Source organism: Mobula hypostoma, chromosome 21 (genome assembly GCF_963921235.1).
Source record: "Mobula hypostoma chromosome 21, sMobHyp1.1, whole genome shotgun sequence".
NCBI lineage: Eukaryota > Metazoa > Chordata > Chondrichthyes > Myliobatiformes > Myliobatidae > Mobula > Mobula hypostoma.
The window spans coordinates 5,004,037-5,022,869 of NC_086117.1; the positions used below are offsets into that span (position 1 = coordinate 5,004,037).

General features: G+C 41.1%; 1 protein-coding gene across 1 annotated transcript in view; it reads right to left on the reverse strand.

The window, feature by feature from the left end:
* Positions 1 to 10,527: 10,527 nt before the first annotated feature.
* Positions 10,528 to 18,833, reverse strand: part of strbp (spermatid perinuclear RNA binding protein) — a 287,597-nt gene continuing 279,291 nt past the window's right edge. The window contains exon 20 of the mRNA XM_063073349.1: positions 10,528 to 18,394. Coding sequence (XP_062929419.1) covers positions 18,300 to 18,394 — 95 coding nt within the window. The 3' untranslated portion in view covers positions 10,528 to 18,299. The remainder of the gene's footprint in view (positions 18,395 to 18,833) is intronic.

Here is an 18,833-nt window from a genome sequence, read left to right on the forward strand (position 1 = left end):
CTGGGTGTCATTATACACCAGTCATTGAAAGTGGGCATGCAGGTACAGCAGGCGGTGAAAAAGGCGAATGGTATGCTGGCATTTATAGCGAGAGGATTCGAGTACCGGATCAGGGAGGTACTACTGCAGTTGTACAAGGCCTTGGTGAGACCACACCTGGAGTATTGTGTGCAGTTTTGGTCCCCTAATCTGAGGAAAGACATCCTTGCCATAGAGGGAGTACAAAGAAGGTTCACCAGATTGATTCCTGGGATGGCAGGACTTTCATATGAAGAAAGACTGGATGAGCTGGGCTTGTACTCGTTGGAATTTAGAAGATTGAGGGGGGATCTGATTGAAACGTATAAAATCCTAAAGGGATTGGACAGGCTAGATGCAGGAAGATTGTTCCCGATGTTGGGGAAGTCCAGAATGAGGGGTGATAGTTTGAGGATAAAGGGAAAGCCTTTTAGGGACCGAGATTAGGAAAAACTTCTTCACACAGAGAGTGGTGAATCTGTGGAATTCTCTGCCACAAGAAACAGTTGAAGCCAGTTCATTGGCTATATTTAAGAGGGAGTTAGATATGGCCCTTGTGGCTATGGGAATCAGGGGGTATGGAGGGAAGGCTGGTGCAGGGTTCTGAGTTGGATGATCAGCCATGATCATAATAAATGGCGGTGCAGGCTCGAAGGGCCGAATGGCCTACTCCTGCACCTATTTTCTATGTTTCTATGTAAGTTGATACAGTGATTATATAGGCATTAGACACTAGAATACGACAGCACAGTACAGGCCCTTCGGCCCTCGATGTTGTGCCGACCCATATATTCCTTTAAAAAAGTAGTCCTAAACACACACTACCCCGTAACCCTCTACTTTTCTTTCATCCATGTGCCTGTCCAAGAGGTTCTTAAATACCCCTAATGTTTTAGTCTCTACCACTGTCCCTGGCAAGTCATTCCATGCACTGTGTGTAAAAAAACCCTATGTGTGAAAAACTTACCCCTGATGTCTCCCCTAAACTTCCGTCCCTTGACTTTGTATATATGCCCTCTGGTGTTTGCTACTTGTGCCCTGGGAAACAGGTACTGGCTATCCACCCTATCCATGCCTCTCATAATCTTGTAGACTTCTATCAAGTCCCCTCTTATCCTACTACGCTCCAAAGAGAAAAGTCCCAGCTCTGCTAACTTTGCCTCATAAGACTTGTTTTCCAATCCAGGCGACATCCTGGTAAATCTCCTCTGCACCCTCTCCATAGCTTCCACATCCTTCCCATAATGAGGTGACCAGAACTGAACACAATACTCTAAGTGTGGACTTACCAGAGATTTGTAGAGTTGCATCATGACCTCTCTACTCTTGAACTCAATCCCCCTATTAATGAAGCCTAGCATCCCATAGGCCTTCTTAACTATCCTATCAACCTGTGCAGTGATCTTGAGGGATGTATGGATTTGAACCCCAAGGTCCCTCTGTTCATCCACACTCTGAAGTAACCGACCATTAACCCTGTACTCAGCCTTCTGGTTTGTCCTTCCAAAATGCATCACCTCAAACTTAGCCAGATTGAACTCCATCTGCCACTTTTCTGCCCAACTCTGCATCCTGTCTATATCCTCTTGTAACCTTCGACAACCTACAGCTCCATCCACAACTCCTCCAATCTTCATGTCATCTGCAAACTTACTCACCCATCCTTCCGCTTCTTCATCCAAGTCATTTATTAAAATTACAGAATACTTTCCTTCTACTACTACCCTCTGCTTTCTTCCTGTAAGCCAATTTTTTATCCAAACAGCCAAGGTCCCACTGATCCCATGCCTCATGACCTTCTGGATGAGTCTCTCCTGGGGGACCTTGTCAAATGCCTTGCTAAAATCCATGTAGACCACATTTACCACCCTACCCTCATCAATTTCTTTTGTTACTTCTTCAAAAAACTCAATTAGGCTCGTGAGGCACAACCTTCCCTTCACAAGGCCAAGTTGATGAGCCTTGAGTAGACTGTACTTCTCCAAATGCTCGTAGATCCTATCCTTAAGAATCCTTTCCAATAGTTTGCAGACCACCGACGTAAGACTCACTGGTCTATAGTTCCCAGGATTCTCCCTATTACCTTTTTTAAACAAGGGAACTACATTTGCCATTCTCCAATCCTCCAGCACCTTCCCTGCAGCCAAAGCCTATTTAAAGATTATAGCTACTACTCCAGCTATCTGTTCTCTCACTTCACACTGCAACCTGGGTTATATCACATCCAGCCCTGGGGACCTATCAATTTTGATGTTTTTAAGAAGATCCAACACTTCTTCTTCCTTAATTTCCACATTGTCCAGCACACAGGCCTGTTCTATTTCAACCTCACCCTGATTAAGGTCCTTTTCACTTGTGAATACTGAAACAAAGTATTCATTTAGGACCTCCCCAACCTCCAGGCACGTTGCCTTCTTTATCCTTTAGCGGCTCCACCTTCATTCGTCATCCTTCTGTTCTTCACATACACATAGAACGCCTTGGGGTTCTCCTTAATCCTACATGCCAAGGCCTTCTCATGCCCCCTTCGAGCTCTCCTAAGTCCTTTCCTAAACTCCTTCCTGGCTACCCTATATTTCTCATGAGCCCCTCCTGCTTCCTGCTTCTTACATCTAACATATGCTTCCTTCTTCCTCTTGACGAGTTGCCTCATGTTTCACCAGCCACGGTTCCCTTTTCCTACCATTTTTTCCTTGTCTCAGTGAGACAAACCTATCCTGAACCCAACACAAGTGATCCCTAAACTTTCTCCACATTACTTCTGTGCTTTCACCCTTGAACATCTGTTTCCAATTTACTTTCACTAGTTCCTGCCTCATCCCTTCATAGTTAGCCCTTCCCCAGTTAAGCACATTCCCATTTTGTCTGTTTTTATCCTTTTCCATAGCTATGCTGAAGCTAAGGGAGTTGCGGTCACTCTCACCAAAATGCTCCCCCACCAAGAGGTCTGCCACCTGACCAGGTTCATTACGCAGATCTAGATCCAGTATGGCCTCTCCTCTCGTCGGCCAGTCCACATACTGTGTCAGGAACCCTTCTTGAACACACCTGACAAATTCAGCCCCATCTATCCCCCTTGCAGTCAGGAGGTGCCAGTCAATATGAGGGAAGTTGAAATCACCCATAACTACAACCCTTTATTTCCTGCACCGTTCTAAAATCTGCCTGCTTATCTGCTCCTCGGTGTCCCGAGGGCTATTTGGGGGCCTATAGATTACTCCCAACATGGTGATTGATCCCTTCCAATTTCTGACTTCCACCCACACCGACTCAGTGGACACTTCCTCTGCAACGTCCTCCCTTTCTATAGCCGTGATACTATCCCTGACCAGTAATGCTACTCCCCCCACCCCTTTTCTGCCTCCCATCCTATTCCTTTTAAAACACCTAAACCCCGGTACCTGCATCGGCCAATCCTGCCCTTCCTCCAGCCAAGTTTCAGTAACGGCCACAACATCGTAGTTCCACGTACTGATCCATATGATGTGTTGGCCTTCAGTAGTCAGAGGACTGAGTTTAAGGTAAAGCCGCAGCTCTATAAAACCCTGGCTGGACCACATTTGAAATATTGTGCTCAGTTCTGGTCTCCTCATTATAGGAATGACATGGAACCTTTAGAAATGGTGCAGAAGAGATGTATCAGAGTGCTGCCTGGATTAGAGGATGTCTCATAAGGAAAGGTAGAGCATGCTAGGGCTTTTCTCTTTGGAGAGGAGGAGGATGGGAGGTGACTTGATAGAGGTGTAAAGATGATAAGAGGCATAGATCGAGTGGACAGCCAGAGTCTTTTCTCCCCAGAGTAGAAATGGCTTATATCAGAGAGCATAATTTTAAGATAATTGGAGGAATGTCTGGGGAGTTGTTAGAGGAAATTTATTTATTTATTTTATACACAAAGTGGCGGGTGTGTGCAACATATTACTGGATGATGGTAGAGGAAGATACATGAGGGACATTTAAGAAACACAAAAAGTACATGGATGATAGAAAAAATGTCGGGCTATGTAGGAGGGATGGGTTAGATTGAACCGAGAGTAGGTTAAAAGATCAGCATAACATCCTGTACTGCATCGTTCTGTGTTCAATGCAATAAATAAAGTTAAGACCATAGCACATAGTAGCAGAATTCGGTCATTTTGCCCATTGAGTCTGCTCCACCATTTCAGTATGGCTGATCCACTTCCCTCTCGGCCTCCATCTCCTGCCTTCTCCTCATGACACTTCATGCCCTGACTATTCAAGAATCTATCACTCTCTGCCTTAAATATACCCAATGACTTGGTCATTTAGATCTTAAGAGATCTAAACAGAGATGTGTTTAATGAAACAGAAGAAAAATGTTCTCCTATCAGTGAGACAACTTTTACTTTTTCTAAAATTGTAGCAAATACAGTCTAGTTGTGGGGTGTATGGAGCAACACCAAATGCAAATTTACATCTCACTGGCGTAGCACGATATAACCATAACACAGAAAGAGGAGAACATAAGAACAAAGAAACTTCACATGAAAATATTTATTATCAAAAAAGCATTACAATAAGCACATACAGTATTATCTTACAATGTTGTGGAAGTTCCAGAGTTTCGTTTGCTTGAAAATATTTGAAAATTAGGAGAACAAAATAATACTCAGTATTCCAATAGCCATCACTGTAGTGCATCAGTTGAAGTTCTTTACATAGTAAGATCAGCATAGTGATCCCATGCAAGTCTGGAACGCTGAAACAATGGACACAAGGGATTCTGCAGATGCTGAAAATCCAAAGCAACACATACAAAATGCTGGAGGAACTCAGCAGGTCAGGAGAGCTATGGAGAGGAATGAATAGTCAACGTTTTGGGCTGAGACCCTTTATCAGGGCTCATGAAAGCTCTCAGCCAGAATTGCCAACTGTTCGTTCCCCTCCATAAATGCTGTCCGACCCGCTGAGTTTCACCAGAATGTAGAGTTTGAAAACAATAGAAACATTTTCTGCAGAGGTACTCTGCAAAAGCTCATCTTGTTTGAGTTACACCCACAGATCCTTAGTGGATGTAGGTCAGATGCAATGGCATAAACACAATGAACATTGTAAAAGGCATATATAATTCAATAAATTAAAGTGAATCCATAAACAATTTAATATTTTCTTATTAAATCATTAATACATTTTATAACCAAGTCCTTTTCTGCAATCTATTATAATCAGATAAACTGCCCTTCCTAGACGTGCTAACATCTTCCATTCAAGGTAACACATTGAATTTTGACTTTAACAGAACCTTTCCCCAGTTAATCTGATAAAACATTTTAGTTAGCCCTCCCTCACCCACTCTATCTACATCCTTGTCACTGCACTGCAAACAATTTAAATCACTTTTTTCTAATGCTGTTTACAATGTAAATAACTTTGCTATGGATGAACCCAAGCCTGTCTGCGAAAGGAGGAGGGTTGAGCATGGGGCTAGAGCAACAGAAATGCCAACAGAAGCTCCAAAGACCTCATCCCTGGGAGAGGAAGGATACCAAGAAGATGGGCTATACCTGGGGACAATTTGAATGACTGGCCCAGGACAGAGGACTCTGGCAAGCTGCTCTCAGTGGCCTAAGCCCCAGTAGGGGTGATGGGCTTAAGTAAGTAAGTTACATTTGTAACACCCTGGGAAAGGTTTCACTGCTAATGTAATGGTTTCTCTGTAGCTGCAGTGTTTGGGTTATGACTAGAGATAACAGGGGCTTTGGAATGTGCGCCAGCCAATGAGGGGAGTGTTTTTCTTTCGTGTGCCTGAGAGGAGGTATTCACGGTCTTTTGTCGGTGAGAGATGAAGAGAGAAGACGCAAGAAGAGAGAGTTCGTAGACCGCAGGATGGAGTGGACTTGAAGTGGGGGACCAGGAGTCTCAGAGGAAATCGATGGTGAACTAATAGACTGAAAACTGTGCACAAAAGGCTATTTCATTAAAATGGGTCCCTTTTTTGTTTTCTTTACTAACCCTATAGTCAAATTAAGAACTATAAAGTCGTTTATGGTGTACTGTCTGATATTTCATGGAGCTGATTTGTAACAGGATAACACATCACGCAGCAGCCACACAAACGAGATTTCACATGTTTGGTGGGGCCAGAGACTCTCTTCCCTAGACTAATGGCGGTAGTTGAACCTGAGGGTTACATTGTAAATACATGTTGGTACTTGTGTACATTTTATTCCACATCTGTGTTTTAACCTCTAACTTTATATATAATTTCTATAATTATTGAAAGTTGTTTTTGTTGCATGTTGTGCAGCAACATTCCTAATACACGTAAATGTTTCTTGTGAATAATGTTGACAAAGTTAAAGGAAGAGTTAAATAAATGGAGATGCTATTTGTCTTAGCGAAGTATTGGGTAAAGACAGGAAGTTTCCCCCCATACCTTCAATGCTAATACTGATAAAGAGCCAACAACCTAACACATTAACTCTCTCTCTCTTTCCACAGGTCATGTCTGGCTTGCATTATTTTATTTTCAAAAATGCACCTAGCAACCAAACCAAACCAAACCAGCATTCCAGAACTTCTAAGTCTTTCAAAGACTCCCTTGTCATTGTAGTCAGTCTACAAAAAGTGGTGGGTTCGGCCCAGTCCATCACAGGTAAAGCATTGAGCCCATCTTCAAGGAGTGCTGTCACAGGAAAGCAGCATCAAGGACCTCCACCACCAAGCTTAGGAAAGTTATTACTCTTCAGACTTCGAACCAGAGGAGAAAACTTCACTCACCCCAACAATGAACTGTTCCCACAACCTATGGACTCACTTCCAAGGATTCTTCATCTTATGTTCTCGATATAATTGTGTGCCTATTTATTAATTTGTTTATTTATGCATTTATTTTTCTCTTTGTATTTGCATAGTTTGTTAGCTTGTTAGAACATTGGTTGTTAGTCTTCTGTGTTATGTGTGGTCTTTCATTTATTCTATTGAGTTTCTTTGTATGTACTGTGAATGCCTGTATATGGTGACATATGTACTTTCATAAATTTACTTTGAACTGTATTTTATTTCCAAAGGAACTATGAAGGAATTATGGTAATAATGGAGATAGACATAGTTCTAATTTAATGGTTTCACCAGGCTTTGTGATTGCAGGGACAGCACTGAATAAATTTCAAGCATTAATATGATAAAGCAAACTGATGTCCTCACTACAATCTGTTCAGCTGAATCCCAAAGTCAAGTTTGGAAGCAATTATGTAAACCACAGACACAGAAGAGATTCTGCAGATGCTGGAAAGCCAGAGTAACACACAAACACAAAATACTGCAGGAACTCAGCAGGTCAGGCAGCATCGATGGAAAGGACCAACAGTCGATATTTCGGGCTGAGACCCTTCATCAAAACTGGAAAGGAAGTGGGCAGAAGCTAGAGTGCGAAGGTGGGGGGAGGGAGTGTACAAGCTGGCAGGTGAATTGTGAGACTAGGTAAGGAGGAAGGTGGGTGGGTGGGGGAGGGGGAATGAAGTGAGAAAGCTGGAAGGTGGTAAGTGAGAATTGAAGTTCCAAACCTTTTTCATGCCATGGACCCCTGCGATTAACTGAGGGGTCTGTGGACACCAGGTTGGGAACCTCAGAGAGAATATGGAAGAGGTGAAGGGCTAAAGAGGAAGGAATCTGATTGGAAAGGAGAATGGACTATGGGAGAAAGGGAAGGAGGAGGGATTCCAGAAGGAGGTGATGAGCAGGTGAGAAGGGGTAAGAGGGCAACCGGAACGAGCACGGAAAAAGAGTGTTCCTCCAGCATTCTTGTTTATAATTTGCCATGAGGGGAGTATTTACTTTGATTACTGGTTCTATTCTTCGCAAATAATTTTAAAATACAAGTCAGCTAAACATCGGTTTCAGATTTACAACTATACTTTTTCAGGATGTGACTAAACACATTGATGAAGGTAGAGCAGTAGATGTAGTGTATATGGATTTCAGCCGGACATTTGATAAGGTACCCTATGCAAGACTTATTGAGAAAGTAAGGAGGCATGGGATCCAAGGGGACATTACTCTGTGGATCCAGAACTGGCTTGCCCACAAAAGGCAAAGAGTGGTTGTAGACGGGTCATATTCTGCATGGAGGCCGGTGGCCAGTGGTGTGCCTCAGGGATCTGTTCTGGGACCCCTATTCTTTGTGATTTTTATAAATGACCTGGATGAGGAAGTGGAGGGATCGGTTAGTAAATTTGCTGATGAACAAAGGTTGGAGGTGTTGTGGATAGTGTGGAGGGTTATCAGAGGTTACAGCAGGACATTGATAGGATGCAAGACTGGGCTGAGAAGTGGCAGATGGAGTTCAAACCAGATAAGTGTGAGGTGGTTCATTTTGGTAGGTCAAATATGATGGCAGAATATAGCATTAATGGTAAGACTCTTGGCAGTGTGGAGGATCAGAGGGATCTTGGGGTCCGAGTCCACAGGACACTCAAAGCTGCTGCGCAGGTTGACTGTGTGGTTAAGAAAGCATACGGTGCATTGGCCTTCATCAATCGTGGGATTGAGTTTAGGAGCCGAGAGGTAAAGTTGCAGCTATGTAGGACCCTGGTCAGACCCCACTTGGAGTACTGTGCTCAGTTCTGATCACCTCACTACAGGAAGGATTTGGAAACCATAGAAAGGGGGCAGAGGAGATTTACAAGGATGTTGCCTGGATTGGGGAGCATGCCTTATGAGAATAGGTTGAGTGAACTTGGCCTTTTCTCCTTGCAGTGATGGAGGATGAGAGGTGACCTGATAGAAGTGTACAAGATGATGAGAGGCATTGATCATGTGGATAGTCAGAGGCTTTTCCCCAGGGCTGCAATGGCTCGCACGGGAGGGCATAGTTTTAAGGTGCTTGGAAGTAGGTACAGAGGAGATGTTAGGGGTAAGTTTTTTTTTAAAAACGCAGAGAGTGGTGAGTGCGTGGAATGGGCTGCCGGCGGCGGTGGAGGCAGAAACGATAGGGTCTTTTAAGAGACCCCTGGATGGATACATGGAGCTTAGAATAAGAGGGCTATGGGTAAGCCTAGGTAGTTCTAAGGTAAGGACATGTTCAGCACAGCTTTGTGGGCCGAAGGGCCTGTATTGTGCTGTAGGTTTTCTATGTTTCTATATACATTCCTTAATTATTTCCAACTATGGGCTTAACTGGAATAATGGAACATGCACAAAGTGACCATTTCATTAGGTACAGGAGTGGAACCCTGCATGGTCTTCTGCTGCTGTAGCCCATCTCCTTCAAGCTTTGATGTGTTGTGCATCCAGAGACGCTCTTCTGCCACCACTGTCGTAACCTGTGTTCCAGTTTCTGTCGCCTTCCTGTCAGCTTGAACCAGTCAGGCCATTCTCCTCTGATGTCTCTCATTACAAGGCATTTTTGCCCATAGGAGTGCCACTCATAGGATGTTTTTTTTTTGTTTCTCGCACCATTCTCTGTAAATTCTTAGGACAGTTATGCATGAAAATCCCAGAAGATCAGCAGTTTCTGAAATACTCAAACACCCAATCTGACACCAACAAGCATTCCACAGCCAGTCACTTAGATCACATTTCTTCCCCATTCTGATGTTTGGTCTGAACAACAAATGATCCTCTTGATCATGTCTGCATGTTTTAACGTATTGAGTTACTGCCAGACGATTGGCTGATTAGATATTTGCATTAACAAGCAGGTGTACAAAGGTACCTAATAAAGAGGCCACTGCGTACAGTCTGTTTCTCCATAAAGAATCTATTGAAAAGTTAAGCATACCAAGACTACAAAGTACAGGAGCTTTTTTAAAATTGATGTTTAGGTCCACATTCAAATTAATAAATCTGTCTGTTTCATCTCCTTTTAGTTAAAAATACAGCTCTCTTCAGCAAATTGTGTAAACATGCAAGCTGTTATGAGGTGAAGCTTGCATCACATTCAATATTTACTCATCACCTATATTTAAAAACTTTCCACATATGGTTTCACTTGCGCTTTTCTAAGCTTACTTTCATTGTTTGTGCACCACTTCTTGATAAAGGGTATGGGAACCAGGCTCTGATGTAATCCGTTTATCTTGGAGTTAGTAACTAATAAATGAAGTGTGTGACTAATGTACCCATCCATTTGATTGTGTCTTTCTTAATTACACTCGGTGGCCTCTTTTTTTTAGTACACCTGCTTGTTATTGCAAAATATCTCATCAGCCAACCACGCGGCAGCAACTCAACTCATAAAAGCATGCAGACACGGTCAAGAGGTTCAGTTCAAAGCAACACACAAGATGCTGGAGGAACTCAGCAGCTCAGGCAGCATCTATGGAAAAGGGTAAACAGTTGACGCTTTGGACTGAGACCCTTTGTCAGGCTTCAGTAGTTCAGACATTGTATCAGATTGGGGAAAAAAGTGATCTAGGTGACTTTGGCCATGGACTGATTGCTGGTGCCAGATGGGGTGGTTTGAATATCTCAGAAACTGCTGATCTCCTAGGATTTTCATGCACAACAGACCCTAGAGTTTACAGAGAATGGTGTGTAAAGACAAAAAAAAAAATCCAATGAGTGGGTGAAAATGCCTTGTTAATGAGAGAGGTCAGAGGAGAATGGCCAGACTGGTTCAGGATGACAGGAAGCCAACAGTAACCATGCATTACAACAGTGGTGTACAGAAGAGCACACATCGAACTTTGAAGTGGATGGGCTAAGCAGCAGAGGAGCACAATCATACACTCAGTGGCCATTTTATCAGGTACAGGAGGTACCACTGTGTGTAGGTGGAGTACCACAAGCTTGTCCCTCAGACTTTCAGGCTCTGTGATACTTCATAATAACTGATGATATCTGTGGTCCTTCAAAACATAGGACTTGGTTGTGTTATTTTCTTAGGCGTGAGATTCTCATCATTTTCTCTCATGTTTCCCTCAATTCAGGGGCTGGACAAACACAGGCAGGTTCCTTAATAGCCATCAATTTTGATGTTAACCTGCAAATTAGCCTGGGTATCAAAACTTAATTTTACTTAGCAAGCCACCATCGACCTCTAGACTGAATGAGTACAGCTTCAGTGGTTGGGATTCTTCTTCAGCGAAAGGAAAGCTGCAGTTTTTGTAGACAACTTCCTTACACTTGAAAAAGGCCATAATAAGACATGGAGCAGAATTCGGCTCATCAGCCCATTGAGTCTGCTCTGCCATTGATTAATTATCACTCTCAACCCCAACTGCTTTTATGCTGACTTTGACTTCCCTTGTCAGGCATGATTGCCTCATCCTTCCTTTAAATATTTCTTCTTCTTTCGGGTGTACTGCTCCCAGAAACTCCAGTCGTCATTGCTGCTTGTGTCCCCTTCCAATCAACTTTGGCTAGCATCTTGCCGTAAGACATAAGATTGGGTAATGACAAGATCCTTGCTTTCCATGTAAAAGCTATACCCACAAGGACAAAGACATGTCCTTTAAGATCATCGATGAGTTAAGTGTAGAAAGGGCTAGGCCTTGCTTTACATCAGAAGTCCTTTCCAATTTGCCCTGTTGCACAACAAGGTCTCCCCAACAATTTGTCCTCTAAGTTACACACCTGTCAGTGTCTCTGGGACTGGGAATACAGGTAAATGTTGTGTAACTATTGAAAATGAATCTCAGAGTAGTATATGGTGACAGAAATATACTTTCACAATAAATTTACTTTGAACCTCGCAGTATAGACATTTTTGAAGGCAAGTTAACATAACATTTTGTTATTTAGTGCCATTACTTATTGCTCTGAAAAGCCACAGGTTGTAACATGTGATTAACCTCTGGTTGGGATTCACTTTAAAATATTGAAGCTATTCATTAAATCATTATGGCAAAAGCAACAAAAAACATTTCAGAAAAACAAATGCATTTTCAAATTGTAGTCTCTACTTAGGCTGAGAACATGTTTAAGTGTTGTGTAAATACGGAACAGTTGGCATATTTCACAGCAAGGTACAATGTAAAAGGACTCAACATTTGGATGAAGTTTTCATTCATGGCTCCAATACAGAATATTCCAATAATTATGAAGCTTTGTCGAGGACAAAATCCAGTTAAATAAAGGTACATGTATGATTAAGTCTTTTAGCATATCTTTCAAAAATATTCACAATGCAACAGCTTTAAATTGTGGTCGTTTGTTTTATAAATTGTATTGTTGTACAATTTACTTGTGACAAAAATCACACACAAAAAATATACACTATGTATAATTTATGCTTATAATCTAATTATTGCCTTTTTGTTTTACATACAGCTCCCAAGATATCTATTAACACATTAAAATGGCTGTATCAAGACTTTTTTTTAGTCCTGATTATAATTATATACATGGTTACTTTCCTTTATCTGATAATACTTGCACATCATTACATCTATTGCGGAGTACAGTTCCTATAATTTCAACAAACAAGCTATGCGGTTTTAAAATTACTTCCCTGAAACAATATTCAGGAACAATTGAGAAGTTAAATATTCGATAACATCAAAGTAATTATTTTGGAAGAGTTTGTTAATTATCCGCCCTGATTGTGCGCATTTGAAATTTTCATTTACACCTTGGTAGGGGTATTGAAATCCAGGAGTCGCTGCCCAGTATTTCAAATCCCCTCATTACCCTGAGAGAAGTATTGCTGAATTAGAATTGTGCTTTACAACTGAGAAATATTCAATTATTACAAGTTATTGCATAAACTGTAGATTAAGGTGACTGGGCAAAGTTTTGAAGCACATTCAAAGAAAAAAAAGCCACTTGAAAAAATGCGATGTTATTGGTTAGTTCTTTGTGCCTACATGCAAAGTTGGAATGAGTTAATAATGATTAAAGTAATTCACTCATGATAGTAACAAGATAATGAATCTCGAGGCAGTATTTCTTCAGTTTTTTAAATATAATAAACAGGATATTAAACTTCATTTCAGGTAAACCATCTTCATATCATACACATAGCATAACTGGGAAATCAGGGGAAGAAACGTACCATACATTTAGAATAATAAGCGTGCGTGCACGCACACACACACAAATACATACTGCTGGAGGGATTCAGCAGGTCAGGTAGCATTTATGGAGAAAAATAAACAGTGTATGTTTTGGGCCGAGACTGGACTGGAAAGGGGTAAGAAGCCAGAATAAGAAGGTGGGGGAAGGGGGAGGAATACAAGCTGGTAGGTGATGGATGAGACCAGGTGAGTGGGTGGGGATGTGGAAATGAAGTGTGGGGAAGGGTGAAAGAGGTAAAGGGCTGAAGGAGGAGGAATCTGATAGCAGAGAATGGGAAGGAGGAGGGGAACTAGAGGGAGATGACTGGAGGTGAGGAGAAGGTTTAAGAGGGGAGCTGGAATGGAAAAAAGAGAAATGGAAATTGGGCAAATCAATGTTTATGCCATCAGGTTGGAGGTTACCTGGTTGGAAGCCACACAGACTCGTACACTCAGGATGTATGTTTATGAGGTATTTATTGATCATATCCTGGTGCTTACCAACACACCTAATCAAAATCAAAGTTTAACGTGCAAACTGATAATTGATTCTGATGACTGATAATTGATAACTGATTTTTGATGGGTTCTTTCAGTTTTCTTTCTTTTGTGGCTGCCTGTAAGGAGATGAATCTCAAGGTTGTATAATGTATACATACTTTGATAATAAATGTACTTTGAACTTTGATGACCTACAATGGAAGATTAGGGCAAAATTCTTCATCCAGCAGAAGGTGGACCTGTTGTTGCCAGAGGAGTGCTGCACCGTGTAATGCGCGTGCCTGCAGTCAGACAACTGGTGGTATGACGGGAAGTACATTATGAAACATCACCACGTAGGACTGGAACGCAAACATTTCAGATGAAGCTCAGCAGCCTACTGGTGGACCCAACATATACCAACGAGGGAACTGTTATGTTCCTTCCCCTCACCCTACCACCTTACTCGGGCTTCTTTCCCTTTTCCTCCAGTCCTGATGAAGGGACTCGGCCAGAAACTTCAGCTCTTCCTAAATGTCTCCATCATGGGTACTAACCTCTCCAGCACTGATGACATCTTCAAAAGGTGATGCCTCAGAAAGGTGGCATCCGTCAGTAAGGACCTATATCACCTAGACCTACATCACCCAGGACATGCCCTCTTCTCATTGCTACCATTCAAGATGGTGTTACAGGAGCCTGAAGACACACACTCAACGTTTCAGGAACAGCTTCTTCCCCTCTTCCATCACATCTCTGAATGGAGAATGGACAATGAACCCATGAACACTACCTCACTATTTTTTGCTCTCTTTTTGCACTACTTATTTAATTTTTAAAAATGTATTTCATTATTGTATTTATTATTGTAATTTATAGATTATGTATTGCATTGTACTGCTACTGTAAAACAATATATACCAGCGATAATAAATCTGATTCCTCCCATAGATGCTGAGTTCCTCCAGCACCTTGTTATGTTCTGTTTAGTTTGCTGGATCGTTCTGGTGGGCTGAATGCAATTTTGTAAACAGGGTACTCCAGTGTGGTAACATCACATGCATCATACCACATGAATTCTGGCCACAAACCTCAAAGTACTCTTCAGCATGAGTTATCACTAATAACTAAAGTGCTCTGTTGAACATAGAACAGTATAGCACAGGAAAAGGCCTTTCAGTCTACAGTGCTGGGCTGAATTAAATAAACTATGACTCACATGCCCAATTAAACTAATTCCTTCTGCCAGCACAGTGTCCATATCCTTCATTTCCTGCACATTCATGTGCCTATCTAAGGATCTCTTGAACAATTCTATTATATCTGCCTCCATCACCATCCTAGGCAGCACATTTCAGGCAACCACTGCTCTCTGTAAAAAAAAAACTTGCCCCACACATCTCCTTTGAACTTATCCCCTCTCACCTTAAGTTCATGCCCTTTGGTAATCAGACATTTCAACTGTGGGAAAAAGATACTAGCTGTACCCAGAATTATGCCACTTTACTTTGGAACCACAAACATCTAGTTAAGAGCATAAAAAAGGACATTTAAGCTATTCAGCCCATTGAGTCTGCTCTACCATTCCATCATGGCTGATTTATTATCCCTCTCAACCCATTCTTCAGCCTTCTCCCCATAACATTTGATGCCCTTACTAAGCAAGAAGCTATTCATCTCCACTTTAGATATACCCATTAACCTAGCCTCCACAGATTCACTTACCTTTCATTAATTCTACTTGCCAAAGCCTTTTCATGGTACCTCTCAAATTTTCTAATTCCCTTCTTGAGTTCTTTTCTGACTTCTTTATAATCTACAAGGGCTCTTTTTGATTCTAACTTCTTAAGCTTTATATACTTTTCATTTTCTTCTTAACTAAATTCATCAACCAAGATTCTCTTACCTTGCCATCCTTCTGAGTAAAACATATCTGTCCTGTGCTCTGTGCAGTTGGTCTTTGCTCTCTGCATGTTGAATGTGCATTTGACCAGAAACACCTGTTCCAATTAGCTCTCCCTAGTTCCCACCTAATGCTCCTGTAATTCGCCCTGCTCCAGTTTAATACTCTCCTACAAGATCCATGCTTGTCCTTTTCTATTGCTACTGTATTTTAAAATTTAAGGAGTTTTGGTCACTGTTCCCTAATTGCTCACCCAATGAAAGGTCAGACACCTGGCCAGGCTCATTACTCAACACCAGGTGCAATATACCTCCTCCTCTCATTGGACCATCTAAATCTCTTACACTCAGAAGTTCTGAGTTTATATTAGGGAATTTGAAATCCCCCATGAATACAACCCCTTTATTTTTACATCTTTTCTTAATCAGCCTGAATATCTGTTCCTCAATGTCAGGTGGCTATTAGGGCGTCTGTAGTACAATCCCATAAGAGTGATTGCACCATTCCAATTTTTGAGTTCTATCCATATACACGCAGTAGGTGAGCTGAGAGTTGTTGTGATATTGTCCCTGATTAAAGTGTAACTCCCTCACTTCTTTTACCTCTCTTGCTATCTTTTCTAAAATGTTAAAACACTAGGACATAAAGCACCCATTCCTGTTCCTCTCTCAACCAAATCTCTGAAATGGTCACAACAACATAGATCCATGTATGATCCATGTTATAAGCTCATCACCTTGCCCATAATACACCTAGCATTAACATACACACACTTCACACTTCAAAATGATCAAAAATGTTCAAAGTCAGCTTCAGCGATTAATGTCATGTAAAAAATAGAATCACTTCTGTAAAATGAAAATGAAATTCCAAATAGAATATTTTAACAAATATTATAATTAGCAGTCCATGACATTCAGAGGAAGGGGAAAATGTGACAAATGCAGAAGTCTTCCAGCATTTTGTGTGTGTTACTGTAAGAACCCTTTCACAAGGACTACAATGGTTTAAGAAGGTGGCTCGTCATAACTTTGTTATCCACAACTAGGGGTGAGCAATAACTGCCGGTCTTCCCTAAAATAAACAACTGAGAGGATCACTGAGGTCTCCTCCCACGCACCCGCCATTTGTGACATTTACCTGGAGTGTTATATACAAAGTGCCTGAAGCACTATTGAGGATCTCTACCACCCATCCTACAATCCCTTCGACCCACTATCATCAGAAAGGAGGTACAGGAGCATCAGGACTAGGATTGTTAGTCTGGGTAACAGCTTCTTCCCTCCGAGTGAGAGACTAAGAAATACCCTGTCATCACTAAGGTCTCGTCACTAGGATAGCAAGCTGTTTATCTGTGCTACCTACTACATGCATTTTGAATTATATTTTATTAACTTATTTATTTGGTTTATGTGCTGTGTGTGATGTATGTTTTGGCGGTGCACCATGGTTGAGAGGAATGTTGATTCATTTGGTTGTATATATGTACAGTGAGATGACAAAAAACTTGAACTTAAATATGAAACAAAAAAACAGAGACAGCAATCTGATAATGCCCAAATCAACTGTTTACCATATGCGAAATAAGAATCAGACAGGACATTGGGGTTGCTGTTCAAGTTCATCCAGTTGAGAGACAAAGTCTTAGACTAATATTGCATCTAAAACAGCACTTCATTAGCTAGAGGGTGGTGAATCTGTGGAATTCATTGTCACAGGCAGCTATGGAGGCCATCATTGGGTATACTTAAAGTGGAGGTTGACAGATTCTTGATTAGTCAGGGCGTCAAAGATTACAGGGAGAAGGCGGGGGAAACGCCTGATAGGAATAATAAATCAGCCATGTTGGAATGGCAGAGCAGATTCAATGGGTCAAATAGACAAATTCTACTCCTCTGTTTTATGGTCTTATAGTGAGGAACTCAGTGAGCTTTGCACTGGAGTGTGAGTCTCATTGTTGTGTTTGGACCAAGACTTGAACTTCAGACTCAGATGAACATGTGAACCAGTGAAACACAGTTACATAATGACAAATGGGTGATTGTTCTTCAATGACATATTTTCAGATGAATATAATGTAAGTAATCATGCATTTTCAATGGCATTTATAGTTCTAACAGTTTGAAGGGATGTAGCAGAAAATACAGCTCAGAAGACAAATAATGCAAGTAATCACAAACACATTTCAAACTTTAAATATAATTCTCAGCAGTTTCAAATTTAAGTATTCATCACCCATACTATGGATAATTTGTACTTATTCTCATTGTTTTCAACTACTTTTTATCTAAATTCCAACATTCTTGTTATCCACAAAGCATTCATGTGCTTATATCAAACAATGCCCAGCCACCGTAACTTTAGAAATTATTTCAAGTTAGAATTTTATTTTAACCCTGTATCAGCAATGCAAGGCTTCTGAGAAAAGAATTTAATACATCCATTATAGGGAATGCTTGCCAGTTTGCATTAATGGATCGATTCAGTTACTTTTATCTTGTATTATACTTAATCCTGTTATTTTGCAAAGCTTAAGTGGTGTTACACTTTAATATTGAACTGCTGAACCTACTAAGTACGTACCAGCAGCAGAACTGACAGTCAAATTTACAGCAGATTTTAGCCAAGGTCAAAAACAAAATATGTAATAATTTTAACTGCAAACTTTCTTGGAATGCACAGGAGTGGCATAGGTGAAAGGTGAAGGTAGGGAAATGAAAACACATTATTGAACAGTTCAAATGGTTAACGTTTGGGGCAGTTAAACAAACAACATTTATGAGTTTGGTTTGAACATTTAACTTCCAGTTTAAGTGACCATTAAAGGCTGCCATTTTTGCAAGGGCTGATCAGGAATATAACCTTGAAACAGTCTGCCTAGCCCACAGCTGAATCGACATGACAAAAAAAAGGTGTTTTCAAATCTCAACCTGATGGTTCTAGAAGTCAGAGTCGAAATCCTGAGGACCCAAGTGAATAATAAAAGGTGCGATCGCCCGAGGCTGATAATAAGGATTGTCAATGAAAAAACCACCTACAGTAAGAAAAAGAGCAGAGAAGCAAATCTGCATGTTAATTATCACTGCAGTGAGGATGCTTGATTAGAGTTTACAGTTATCTGCTCCTTTAGCTGTATGTGGAATTTTCATTGCAAAGGGGACATTTTTTGGTCAGATATTTTAATACCCCTCATAAATTCTGGGAACCAGGCAATGGTGAATACGAATGCCTGTATCTAGAAATATAAAACAACTATATATATAATTGCTTTCTGATACTGGTGGGCTTTCTTTAACAGTAGGCAGTGTGTCTCCAATGTCGGAAAGCACTTTATTTTCATTCATGGGCAAGAAAATTGAAATAAACTCAAAGACATGTTCATTGAACGGCACGTTCTCGAAAACAATGCAGCGATGCTCTCAAGCTTTTGTGTATGGATCACACATTGCAGTTGGGCTCGAAAAAGAGTAAAC